This window comes from Poromitra crassiceps (genome assembly GCF_964638095.1).
Source record: "Poromitra crassiceps genome assembly, chromosome: 18".
Taxonomy (NCBI): domain Eukaryota; kingdom Metazoa; phylum Chordata; class Actinopteri; order Beryciformes; family Melamphaidae; genus Poromitra; species Poromitra crassiceps.
This window is the reverse complement of record NC_139636.1, coordinates 29,642,019-29,656,569: the sequence shown is the minus strand read 5'-3', so window position 1 is coordinate 29,656,569 and position 14,551 is coordinate 29,642,019. Positions and strand designations below refer to the sequence as shown.

The 14,551-nt window shown below is 45.5% G+C and overlaps 1 protein-coding gene across 1 annotated transcript in view; it reads left to right on the top strand.

Moving 5' to 3' along the window:
• sf3b3 (splicing factor 3b, subunit 3) overlaps positions 1-2,143 on the top strand; it is a 43,464-nt gene extending 41,321 nt beyond the window's left edge. Inside the window, exon 27 of the mRNA XM_083655143.1 lies at positions 514-2,143. Coding sequence (XP_083511269.1) covers positions 514-654 — 141 coding nt within the window. The 3' untranslated portion in view covers positions 655-2,143. The remainder of the gene's footprint in view (positions 1-513) is intronic.
• Positions 2,144-14,551: the final 12,408 nt, after the last annotated feature.

The window sequence follows — 14,551 nt, the reverse complement described above, 5'->3', positions numbered from 1 at the left end:
TCCAAACCAACATGTTCTACCTAAGCTTCTCCTCTCTCTCTCCAAACCAACATGTTCTACCTAAGCTTCTCCTCTCTCTCCAAACCAACATGTTCTACTAAGCTTCTCCTCTCTCTCTCCAAACCAACATGTTCTACCTAAGCTTCTCCTCTCTCTCTCCAAACCAACATGTTCTACCTAAGCTTCTCCTCTCTCTCCAAACCAACATGTTCTACCTAAGCTTCTCCTCTCTCTCTCCAAACCAACATGTTCTACTAAGCTTCTCCTCTCTCTCCAAACCAACATGTTCTACCTAAGCTTCACCTCTCTCTCTCCAAACCAACATGTTCTACTAAGCTTCTCCTCTCTCTCCAAACCAACATGTTCTACTAAGCTTCTCCTCTCTCTCCAAACCAACATGTTCTACTAAGCTTCTCCTCTCTCTCTCCAAACCAACATGTTCTACCTAAGCTTCTCCTCTCTCTCTCCAAACCAACATGTTCTACCTAAGCTTCTCCTCTCTCTCCTCTCCAGAATGTGATTGATGGAGATCTGTGTGAGCAGTTTAACAGTATGGACCCTCACAAGCAGAAGAGTGTGGCAGAGGAGCTGGACAGAACGCCGCCCGAGGTCTCCAAGAAACTGGAGGACATCCGCACACGCTACGCCTTCTAAACACACACACACACACAGCAGGGATGATGGACACACACACACACACACAGACACACTCACTCGTCAAGGCCGTTACACACAAACTCTGCAGTGCTCCTTGAATCAGTCACACATCGGACCATACGTTACTGATAATGGTAATTCATCCATGCTTCTGGTTCACATAAGGTCTAGGTGCCAGTAATGACTATTACAGCATTGTGTCAATTGTTTTCATCGTTCTCATTATTATTGGACTAGTTTTATAAATGGAAAAAGTAATGCAAAAATAAGAAATAAACGCAGTACTTTCTTTCTTCTTTAAGCCATTTCTACATCCCCTCTGAATTATACACACGTGGAGACGTCCTCATCTCAAATAGCTGCATTTTGCAAACGTGACTGTGAGAACATCATCCACACCTCCCCTCCCACGCACACATTTACCGACAGTTCTGTTCTGTGCGAATGTCGGTCACACCTCCATGACAACACTCGGACAAACAAACACACGTTTGCCAGCTACCTTGAGAATCTAAAAGTGCTATGTTCTTGTATAGAGCATCATGGTTTCCTGTAGATTTTCCGCTGACGCAAACCGTGAAACGGTGGTTTTGGCTGACAGGAAGTCCTGTCTATTTTGGACCGCTGTTGTCTAGAACCTGTTGTCTGCTCTTTTGGTTTTGGGCTCACGTTGATCATCACTTGTGAATTAAAATTGAATCCAGGTTGCAGGCAAAACCCGACAGCTTGTTGTGCTGTACAGTCATTCAAAATTACTCTCGGGCTGTAACGACCTCCACCCTGTCGGCTTGATGCCTCAATCAAAGGCTGTTGGCTTGTTCAGAGTCCTCTGCATGCGTTCATTCCCCCTGATCGTCTGCAGCTACCGAGGCAGAACAACTCCACCAGGTCCATTGATGCTGCCTGGACAGAAGAGACACATGAAGAACGGTGACTAAGCCTGAATAGCTCAGGATGTTTCCAATCTCTCTGACAGTTAATTTGACTTTTAGTTTAGTGTTTTCTGTGATTCTGATCCCTGACTTTCTGTACGTTTTGCTTTGAATGGTTGTGATTATTTTAAAAAGAACTGTTGTGATGTCTTGATGATATACAGTAGTCGCGTATGGTATTCTTTAGACCTGCTTACTCCCAGACACCCAACTGAGTGAATTGTTTGGTCTCAGTCATCAGGACCCCAGGCTCCTTCAGACGTGGAACTGTTGTCACAGCAGAAACGACCCCCCCCCCCCCCCCCCCCCCCCCCCAGGTCCCACAGTTGAAGAAGCGTTGCCACACTGGCATTAGAGGGACCGGTATTCCAAGACTGAATACGTGGGTGGATGAATACTGAAGGTTTGGAGTCACTGGGTGGTGTTCTTCTTAAGTCCTGTAAATTCCCAACCTCAGCCACAGACATAGCATTCCACAGTAGTCATTGGATTTCGGGGCTTGCGGCCAGGGGGCAGTGGTCTGTTTTGTAAATAAAGTTGTTTTTTACCTTACACTCCCATGTGAATGTCTTTCCTTCTCTTGTTACTGTGTGTGCACAACTGTCACCCAGCTCAAGTAGCCGTGACCACGTTTGTCTCGAACCACAAACACGTTAAAAGTGCCCTTATTGTGCACTTTTTGTCATTTTTGTTTTCAAATCTACGGCGCAGGATAAGAATACTGTTCATGATGTTTTGCAAGTAAATGTCGTTCAAAGTTCAATTAGTTTAATTGAAGTCAACACAGGAACAGTCGCAATACTGGACCCTGATTGGCCGACAGCATCAGTTCCAAGTTAAATGAGTTAAACCTGCTGAGTGGAGGCTTTTTAGATAAACTGCTGCAAACCTGACTGGAAGGATTTCAGTCATTCTTCAGTGAGGACAGCTTTTACACCAGGAGAATCTTTAGCCATCAAGGTTCAACAGAGCCATTACATCAGCACCAAGAGCTTTTTGGCAGGTAGTCCACACTCAGCTGTTGAGTGATTATCTGTAGGTTCTAATAAGACGTGGGACGTTGACCCATGTTGACTCCAGACCTACATGTACAGTGCCCTGCTTCAAATATCTCAATCTCATCCTACAGATACCTAAATTGGATTAAGATCTGGTGACCGCAGTAATTCACTCTTTTTCATTATTCACGATTTGATTTTGTTTTCATAAAAGTATTCCCCAGACGATCCTCACCTCACGGCACCTCGTTGTGTTTTGTCCCACTAGGAAAATCTTATCCTGGGATGAATCGGCTGCTGCGGTGAGGAAGTGTACTAATGGCCACTGATCTTCATTTGATTATTGCAGGAGGTTTAACGAGAGGCACAGTGTGCCCACTCACAGTAAAACACATCCCACAGCATCGTACCAGCCGCAGTGTTGATCCAGTCCAGATGGACGTCCCGCCCCAACACTGACACTGGGGACCAGGATACGTTAAGTCAGGCCCATGCTTCTCCAATCCTCCACTTTAGAATGTTCTTCTGTCCTCGTCAAACAGCTTTTATACCTTAAATCTGTTAACCAATTGATACCTGATGCAGCATTTGCGTGTATATCCCTCATTTGTGTGTGTATCCCTTTAAGACCGCGAACCGCGTCCCTTCAAGACCACGAGCCGCGGTTCGCGGTCTTAAAGGGATACACACACAAATGCTGCATCAGGTATCAATGGGTTATGGGAGAACAAGCAGTATGTGCAGTATTTTATCTTTATTTTATGTTTTCAGAGAGCCAGACAGACAGAGCCACAACCGCATCACCTCACCTGTGATGACAGGCAGCCAGGGGGAGAGAGGGAGAGGACATGCCGCAGAGGGCCACGGGTCGGATTCGAACCCGCGTCGTCGCTTGCGTTAAGGGGCTATGCTTTAATTGTTTATTGTTTATTAAGGATCCCCATTAGTCCACACCAAGGTGTAGGACTATACTCTTCCTGGGGTCCAACACATAATATAAAAAGACAACATAAAGACATTGGAACAGTTACAATTGATCTATCAAACAACAGCTTGAACAAACAACTTCAGTTTACAACAAAAATATGCTCCGACTACAAAATACAACACAAACAAAAATAACTAACTAATTAACGAAAAAACTGAAATCAATGTCCTTATTCAAAGTTGCTTTTTTTTAACTTCTTCTTGAAATTATATTTGTTACTAATCATAGTAATATTGCCAGGCAAACAATTCCAATATTTAACAGCCCTATACATCACAGTTCTTTTTAGTGCATTGGTTCTAGGTAGAGGTAAAATGAATTTAGTGCTTGAGGCGTGTCTGGTTGAGTAGTTGTGTCTGGCGTCTATGGTTTTTAGCTCTTTCCTTATACAATGTGGTTTACCAGTTTTAACAATGTTGAATAAAAAAAATACAATACTGCATGTCAGCCTCTGTTCTACTCTCAACCAGGACAGTGCAGCATGCATCCACTCCACGCTGCTCCTAACAGAGCAGCGGAGAGCAAGGCGCGCCGCCCTGTTCTGGGTGTACTGAAGTTTCATCAGATCTTGTTTTGATGCACTTGACCAAACTGTTGGGCAATAGTCGAGGCGTGATAGGACTAAAGATTGTAATACTATTTTAACCGTTTTCTTATTCAACAGATGTACACTCCTTCTAATCATTGAGATACCACTACTCATTTTAGACACCACATTATTAATATGAGTTGACCAACTCAACCGCTCATCAATTACTACACCCAACAATTTGGCCTCTCTGACTTGCTCAATAGCATCTCCATTCAACACAAGACATCATTTATTTTCATTTCTCAAGTTATTCCTAGAGGCTAGCGTGATACTCCTTGTTTTTGAAACATTTAACTTCAATTTGTTTTCACCAACCCATTTGGAAACCAGCATTAACTCATCCTGTAAAGACCTCCTAACCGACTCCACACTCTCCGAAGATACATACATTGTCGTGTCGTCAGCATAAATTTCCATGCTTGCCTTGTTTAATACATAAGGTAGATCATTAACAAAAATAGAATAGAGAAAAGGCCCCAAGCAACTCCCTTGTGGTACACCACATTGGAGGGTCTTCATTTCCGAAATGGTACGTGCTCTACCAGGGGGCCCTTACTTACTATCATGTTCAAACTGACGCTTGAGTCTTGTCTGGCCTGATCATGATCATCATCATCATCATCATTATGGTAATCTTGAGGATTTAAAATCGTCCTGTGCCCAGGCTCCTCCCCCTTTCCTGCATGGTGATGTCCTGTTGAGCCTCTTGTGTTGTTGCGGTGTGTGAGAAATGAATATTCAGTAGATCTGATCACAGTAGATCTGATCACCGCACGACCTCTGAAAGGTGTTTCTTCATGATGCGTGTCAGGGTGACCTCCACAGTGAGATGGACTATATCATCTCCGCCTGGCTGCTCTCCCTCAGCTCTTTCTCTTGTCGTTTTCCTATAGGTGTTTCTTATAGGCTACATCTTCACTAGGCCGTTTTGCATGAACGGAGCAGAATGAGATTCTGTAGACACACGTCGTCGTCGTCCTCTCTCCGTCCAGATACAGCTGCCCTGAAAACCAGCTATATGCCCATTCAGCTACACTGCATTTGTTGGCATGACAGTGTGGGACAGTTGGGTGTTTAGTGTGCATAAGAATTTTTATTATTTTTTCTTTTACTAGCAGCATGTCATGAGGCGATAAGTGCCTGCTGTTATTAACAGCGTTATTAACATTTGCACATATTAATTAATTAAACGACCCTCACAACTCACCGGGCCAGTCCAGATATATATCGATTTCCTTCACTCTGATGTGGATAATTCATTTAAAATTTTGTTCTATGAAGCTACTTCAATGCCTGTGTCAGTTGGGACTGTTGACAGCAGCTTATTTGGGTTAAAGACCGTAGAAAGATTTGTCACAGAAGAATAAGAAGCACTCAGCTACAACAAAGTGCACACAGCTGTTCCAGTGCCGTGTGATGGGGCATGGTTTTGCCTCTGTACTTGGCCAGATCCTAAATTTGTCCACTTAGAACAATGGAATTGTAGACTTTTATAGACCTGTAACCACAAGTCCGTTTGTTGAAATATATCAAGGGTGACAGAGCAGGGCCCTACAATGTCTCCTTACTCTCTGCCCTGTCCACGATGTCTCCTTACCCTCTGCCCTGTCCACGATGTCTCCTTACTCTCTGCCCTGTCCACAATGTCTCCTTACCCTCTGCCCTGTCCACGATGTCTCCTTACCCTCTGCCCTGTCCACAATGTCTCTTTACCCTCTGCCCTGTCCACGATGTCTCCTTACTCTCTGCCCTGTCCACAATGTCTCCTTACCTTCTGCCCTGTCCACGATGTCTCCTTACCCTCTGCCCTGTCCACAATGTCTCCTCCTTACCCTCTGCCCTGTCCACGATGTCTCCTTACCCTCTGCCCTGTCCACAATGTCTCCTTACCCTCTGCCCTGTGCACAATGTCTCCTCCTTACCCTCTGCCCTGTGCACAATGTCTCCTTACCCTCTGCCCTGTGCACAATGTCTCCTTACCCTCTGCCCTGTCCACAATGTCTCCTTACCTTCTGCCCTGTGCACAATGTCTCCTTACCCTCTGCCCTGTCCACGATGTCTCCTTACCCTCTGCCCTGTCCACGATGTCTCCTTACCCTCTGCCCTGTCCATGATGTCTCCTTACCCTCTGCCCTGTCCACAATGTCTCCTTACTCTCTGCTCTGTCCACAATGTCTCCTTACCCTCTGCCCTGTGCACAATGTCTCCTCCTTACCCTCTGCCCTGTGCACAATGTCTCCTTACCCTCTGCCCTGTGCACAATGTCTCCTTACCCTCTGCCCTGTCCACAATGTCTCCTTACCTTCTGCCCTGTGCACAATGTCTCCTTACCTTCTGCCCTGTCCACGATGTCTCCTTACCCTCTGCCCTGTCCACAATGTCACCTCTGCCCTGTCCACAATGTCTCCTTACCCTCTGCCCTGTGCACAATGTCTCCTTACCCTCTGCCCTGTCCACAATGTCTCCTTACCCTCTGCCCTGTCCACAATGTCTCCTTACCCTCTGCCCTGTCCACAATGTCTCCTTACCCTCTGCCCTGTCCACAATGTCTCCTTACCCTCTGCCCTGTCCACAATGTCTCCTTACCCTCTGCCCTGTCCACAATGTCTCCTTACCCTCTGCCCTGTCCACAATGTCTCCTTACCCTCTGCCCTATCCACAATGTCTCCTTACCCTCTGCCCTATCCACAATGTCTCCTTACCCTCTGCCCTGTCCACAATGTCTCCTTACCCTCTGCCCTGTGCATGCTGGGAAAGGCCTTAGCCCCTGTGACCTTAAGACCTTTATTTACCCAGGCGAGCTGAAGAACAGATTCTTATAGAAAAGCAGCTGTCAAAAAGCAAAAGGTCTTTTGAGGGAAGTGGGGTGGGAGGCTGAAATAAAAACAAGGCTGGTCTTTGAGGTAAATGAGGTATATATTTCAAATAGTACCGTGTAACTTCATAAAGCTCAGTCATAACTCCATTACAATTTTATTACACTCAAATGTCTTTTAACAGGCCACACTTGTGTTGCATGTTCTCTTCTATAACTCAGAGCCAGTCATGATCTCAAGCTTTCTCATGTCATTGTCAGTAGGAAAACCTTTGCGTAATAGAGTACTAGGGTCATTGTAGGTGATTTTTCTTTTTACTCTATGGGGGGGAGGGGGTAATATTTTGAGGGGAAAATCTGAAATTCTGAGAGAAAAGTTCAAAATTTCTCATCTAAAAACCGATGTGATTTTTTTCTCTCTCACAAATTCCAGACTTTACAAACAACTTTAATTTTGTCTCTCAGACCCAAAGAATATTTTGTATTATTAGATATAATTTTGTCCAGAATAGAGAGATAACAGTGAAACTATGATCAAAATCTATTTGTCTAGATTCTGTAATTGTTCTTATATGAAATAATGAAGTTTAACAATTTGCTGCGGACCCCTGGGAATGCCCTCTCAATGGTGGAGCCCACATTGAGAACTGCTGGGCTAGGCAATCACTGGACATAAGAACTCTGACCTGCCTCTGCGGTCATAGTGTTCATTCATGTGGTCTTCATGCAATATGACCAGTGACTACATCTCACATTGTTGGAGGCGTAATGAACCAGAAAAGAATCATGAATATATTAGCAACAGACCTGTCTGCTCAATGTGCTTCAGACCTGTCTGCTCAATGTGCTTCAGACCTGTCTGCTTCAGACCTGTCTGCTCAATGTGCTTCAGACCTGTCTGCTCAATGTGCTTCAGACCTGTCTGCTTCAGACCTGTCTGTCTGCTCAATGTGCTTCAGACCTGTCTGCTCAATGTGCTTCAGACCTGTCTGCTTCAGACCTGTCTGGTCAATGTGCTTCAGACCTGTCTGCTTCAGACCTTTCTGCTCAATGTGCTTCAGACCTGTCTGCTTCAGACCTGTCTGTCTGCTCAATGTGCTTCAGACCTGTCTGCTCAATGTGCTTCAGACCTGTCTGCTTCAGACCTGTCTGTCTGCTCAATGTGCTTCAGACCTGTCTGCTCAATGTGCTTCAGACCTGTCTGCTCAATGTGCTTCAGACCTGTCTGCTTCAGACCTGTCTGCTTCAGACCTGTCTGCTCAATGTGCTTCAGACCTGTCTGCTCAATGTGCTTCAGACCTGTCTGCTCAATGTGCTTCAGACCTGTCTGCTCAATGTGCTTCAGACCTGTCTGCTTCAGACCTGTCTGTCTGCTCAATGTGCTTCAGACCTGTCTGCTCAATGTGCTTCAGACCTGTCTGCTTCAGACCTGTCTGCTCAATGTGCTTCAGACCTGTCTGCTTCAGACCTGTCTGCTCAATGTGCTTCAGACCTGTCTGCTTCAGACCTGTCTGCTCAATGTGCTTCAGACCTGTCTGCTCAATGTGCTTCAGACCTGTCTGCTCAATGCGCTTCAGACCTGTCTGTCTGCTCAATGTGCTTCAAAGTTCAAATCGATGCAGTGTCTCACTCTTCCCTGGCGATGAAAATTAGATTTAGACAGTCAAATTGAATTTGCGCTCGGTGTTTAAATCTAGACAGGGGATTCTACAGACACTGTCGGCTGACCTCTGGCTTCTTGAGGTCTGAACTCTCTCTCTGTTTGTGTGTCTCCGGCTCTGCCTATCTCTGTCTCGATCAGTCTGTCTGAGCACAGCGCTGCTTTATCCCGGCTCATCTAGTAGATACACAACTGCATTTTGAAAGATTACGATCTAATTGAGATGATTTAGTGTTGAGACTTCCCACTGCTGCTCTCTGCACACAGCTTCAATCTGTCTCATTCTGACCACTACTTATACATTACACTCATCTTCTCTTCTTCTGGCATCCAGCGTTTCTAGCTCATATCTGAACAACACAAGAGATAAACCAATGTCTATAAGTATATAAAGGGTTAGAATATACTTAATATTGTATATAAGTATATCGTATGAAAACACCTTAGAATGTCTTTGAAATATCACTCAAAAAATGATCCAGATGCATTTCTTGTCCGTTTACTTAAAATCATAAAAAAGAAAAAGAAAAATCAAACACATTTCAAAGCTGCACAGTTAAACAAGCTATCAGATGTAGATGTTTGCCAGAAGGGCCACTCGGACTGAGGAAGAACTAGGTCACACCACAGTGTACTGGTTCTGGTCTCTGACAGACCCATTAGGCTACAGGACCAGGCACCACCGGCAACGCAAATGTAATTTGTGACATTTAGTCATTAAGGCTGACGTTTCAACCAGTCATCTGAACGTCTCAGCTGAAGCTTCTTAAAAACGGGATGTTGGAGCGGAGGAGGGTTGACGACGCACTATTGACGAGGCTATTGAGCACAACAGACAGCGAGTGAGTGAGACAGTTGGAGCCAATGACTTCCGGTTTGAAGGCTAAAAATGGAAGATGGGAAGTGGCACGTTCAGCTGGGACAGCTGGTCCTGGAGAAGAGCTGGGGAGATGGTCTTGAACGCGGAGCTGAAGTCCACCAACAGGATCCTGGCGTTGAAGTTGCCGGGGGAGTCCAGGTGCTGAAGGAGGGAGCAGGGAGGGGAGTGCCATGTTGACCGCGTCGTCTGCAGTGGGTCTAGGAGTGGATCGCTGATGGGTTTTGAGGTGGGCTATAATTTGAAGCTGGTCACAACAGATTAGACTTCCAGACTTTGGCGCAACATTTTCACTGTGTCCACTTTTTGTTGTTTATGAGTGGTTCACCACCAGTATTTGCTGATCTACTGTTGGGATCGGTGGCCACAACATTCTTCTTGTAAAACAATCAAACTTACACACAGACGCAGCAATAGAGACCCACGCGTTATTACATTCTGCAGCCGCACTCATGTTTGCCAGAGGTGAGTTTGCAGGTGGTAGCTACGCTAAACTCACAACCAGGTGTTGAAGAACTCTGGAACGGGTAATAAAGACAGTTGACTTGTTTGACTGAACACGAACAGGCGACTTGTTGTCAGAAGAAGTGCCAGCTTTGCCAAAGCCAACAGTTTACACAATTCAGGTCCAAAATAGTTAGGAGAAAACCCCAGAGTCCCATCTGGGATTATTTTGACATTCTCTGGGCCCGAGTTTGAGTTAGGTAGTAGTGTAAATCAATTTAAAAATAATTTCTGATTTATTGTTTTATTACTGTTACGGTTGGCTTTGAGTGTTTTTTTTTATTAATCTAATATTATGATTACTCTGGCTTCATCTCTCAGTCTAGGCTGAACACAACACACTTCATCACCGCCACCGCAATCTCATAACTGCACAGGGAATGTAGGGATGTAGGGAATACAGCACCCACTGTCTTTGACACAAAATGGCTCCTCACTGCCGCGTGCTCTCATCTGTGTGACCTCCAGCAGCTCTCGAGAGTTTACCCGGAAGTCCTTCTTAGACTTCCCCAACCGCATAACCCCTGCATAACCCCATAAGCTCCACCCCCACACCCCCTGTCCGAAAACCAATCAGAAAGCCACGGCACACATGCATGCACACACACACACACACACACACACACACACACACACACACACACACACATGCATGCACACACACACAAACACACACGACTGGTGGGAGGATGTGCTCCCTACCCTTTAACCTTCCGAAGGAATGACTATTCATTCTGATCCAACTAGTGTGTGTGTGTGTGTGTGTGTGTGTGTGTGTGTGTGTGTGTGTGTGTGTGTGTGTGTGTGTGTGTGTGTGTGTGTGTGTGTGTGCGTGTGCGTGCGTGTGTGTGTGTGTATGTGCGCGTGCGCAGGGCACTGGATGTGTGGTATCAGAGGTTAGGGGTTAGGCATTAGTGGGGAAACAAACATGAAATTAAAGGAAGAAGATGATGGAAAAATACAATTTGTCACAATAGTTGTCAGAATGTCCGGCTGGCCTGCCGGGCTTCAGAACCTCAGAGGGACTTGGGCCCTGGCTCAGCCCGCTGCCTGGTTCCACGCGTTTACAGGATGTGGCTTACATGCTTTTCTCTTTATTTTCAGTCATTATCATTCATATTCATTTGATCATTTGCATGTAATTTGTTGTTTTATTTATTTATTCATTTATTTATCTATCAGAGTATTTATAGCTGTTTGTCCTCCACCTCATGGCTGCACCCGTCCAGGGGACTGCATTCTCCTCCTCGGAGGCGCTGGGCTGCAGCAGCAAAGAGCAAAGAGCACCTCAGTGGTTTCACGGCAGAGGAGACCAACATGACTCACTCACTTCCTCCGGCCACAAATCTGTTTTTACTCCGTTGTTGTAAGAATTTGAAACGGTGATAGAAAGGAAGCGTCCATGACACGGGCTCAGACCCTGCAGGCGTCCCATCACACGGGCTCAGACCCTGCAGGCGTCCCACCACACGGGCTCAGACCCTGCAGGCGTCCCATCACACGGGCTCAGACCCTGCAGGCGTCCCATCACACGGGCTCAGACCCTGCAGGCGTCCCATCACACGGGCTCAGACCCTGCAGGCGTCCCACCACCACAGTTTCACTCCGGCTGTGACGAATCTGGGAATGGTGCGGTTTACCGTCTGTCAGGAGTCGTCCAGTCAAGTCAAGTTGATTTGTAATATAGCCCTAATTCACCAGCACGTCTCAGAGGGCTTTACAGAGAACTGGGTCTAGTTAGGTCGCTGGGCTCCTGCGAAGACTGGAAAGGATCATCATCACATGGGCGAGGATGGTGTTCAAACCAGCCAAATCCACGTCCCTGGTCCTCCTGAGGAAGTCCAGGTCCCTGGTCCTCCTGAGGAAGTCCAGGTCCCTGGTCCTCCTGAGGAAGTGGAGAGTGGAGGACAAGTACCGCTTCTACCTTGATGGAGACCTAATTCCCTCAGTGTCTGAGAAGCCCATGAAGAGCCTTGGGAAGAACTTTGACGGCACCCTGAGAGACACGGAGGCAGTCCAGTCATATATATATATATATATATATATATATATATATATATATATATATATATATATATATATATATATATATATATATATACGGTATATATATATATCCAACAATATATTGATTTGACAGTTGAGTTACTTAGGCTATTCTATTGGGGAAGTAGAGAGGTCAAAGAGAAAGCTATCAGAAGCATGGATAGTGCTCTGACACGAGCTAACATAAAGGCGGTCAAAGTGCTGAAACGTGAAAATAAACATCAGCGCCTGAGAGCAGCTGATTTCTTCCAGATATCCTACATCTAAAAATCAACTCCACATTAACGACATATGAATAGCCTGCCAGTATACTATAGGGCCCGGTCTAGACACCAGACTGTCACTCGTCAGTTCAGCTAAAATCACCTTAAATATCCTCATATTATTCATAACGAGAGTAACAGTGTATCTATCACCCAGGGCCCGCGCGCCTTTAGAGTTCTCAACATCGCAGACTTTTTAAAATGCTGTTTTAGTACCGCTGTGGAGTTGTGGTTCGTCAACCACAGGGCCTGGACATGGTGCCGTAACATTATATTCCCCATAGTAGGCTACTCGTCAGGGCCTGTTCTCCGCTAAACATATGTCTCAGGCCCCCTCTACCCCACAGGCCCCAGTGCAACCACACTGCCTGCGCTGTCTACATTTACTCCCTGCAAGCCTTACAAAACTAGGGGCATATTTTTGGTTCTCTTAATTGTCCCCGACCTGACCCCGAGACCAAGGTCATGACCCCGAGACCAAGGTCATGACCCCGAGACCAAGGTCATGACCCCGAGACCAAGGTCATGACCCCGAGACCAAGGTCATGACCCCGAGACCAAGGTCATGACCCCGAGACCAAGGTCATGACGCAGACTCTGAATGGGTGGAGTGGAGCAGCCCACAGGTGAGCTGAGTTGTAATCGGCTACCGAAGTGAACTATAGAGTACAGTAGTATAGTAGTAGTTATGATGTTATACTACAATACACAGATCAGTCCTGATGTTATCTCTCTACAATACGATTAGGGGTAATTGACATGAAAACGGTCGAGAATCAATGATCTAAATAGGCTACACATGATTTGATCTTGCTGGCATGTTTGCAACTTACATTGATTTCTGATCATGGCACATGCTTTCTGATCATCATGGCACATGATTTCTGATCATCATGGCACATGATTTCTGATCATCATGGCACATGATTTCTGATCATCATGGCACATGATTTCTGATCATGGCACATGATTTCTGATCATCATGGCACATGATTTCTGATCATGGCACATGATTTCTGATCATGGCACATGATTTCTGATCATCATGGCACATGATTTCTGATCATCATGGCACATGATTTCTGATCATCATGGCACATGATTTCTGATCATCATGGCACATGATTTCTGATCATGGCACATGATTTCTGATCATCATGGCACATGATTTCTGATCATCATGGCACATGATTTCTGATCATCATGGCACATGATTTCTGATCATCATGGCACATGATTTCTGATCATGGCACATGATTTCTGATCATCATGGCACGTGATTTCTGATCATCATGGCACATGATTTCTGATCATCATGACACATGATTTCTGATCATGGCACATGATTTCTGATCATCATGGCACATGATTTCTGATCATCATGGCACATGATTTCTGATCATCATGACACATGATTTCTGATCATCATGGCACATGATTTCTGATCATGGCACATGATTTCTGATCATCATGACACATGATTTCTGATCATCATGACACATGATTTCTGATCATCATGACACATGATTTCTGATCATCATGGCACATGATTTCTGATCATCATGGCACATGATTTCTGATCATCATGGCACATGATTTCTGATCATCATGGCACATGATTTCTGATCATGGCACATACTTTCTTGGCCAGATCACTCTTGAAAGGGGGAAATCCTACATGGCACAACAAGGCCTCGGCCTATAGGAAAAACACAGAAGCTAAAAACACCCAAACAGCCAAAAACCAAAGCTCCCTGTGGGCTTTCCCCCTCTGAGGTCACTCAGCAGCCGGGCTGAACCGACAGGACACGGATCTGTCCTCTGTGGTGGAGGTTTGGCTCTGGGCTGTTTCGAGGTCATCTGTAATAACTCATGATGCCGTCTCCAGCAGTTCCAAGTCTTCAGAGAGCGAGTGTGAGGCTGCGTCGTGTTCGTGAGGCTGCGTCGTGTTCGTGTCCGCACGTCTGGCAGCTCGCCAGCTTGCCTTTTTGTTGCTGAACAATAAAGATCAATTGTTGCTGAACAATAAAGATCAATTCTGTTTTACAGAGAAGTCCTCAGCGAAGTCCTAATCACTAATGACAAAACTGCAGCACAGACAGACACACAGACACACAGACAGACAGACAGACAGATACTGTAGATAGATAGCTATAGATAGAAGATAGACAGAGAGATAGACAGATATATAGATAGATAGATAGATAGATAGAAGATAG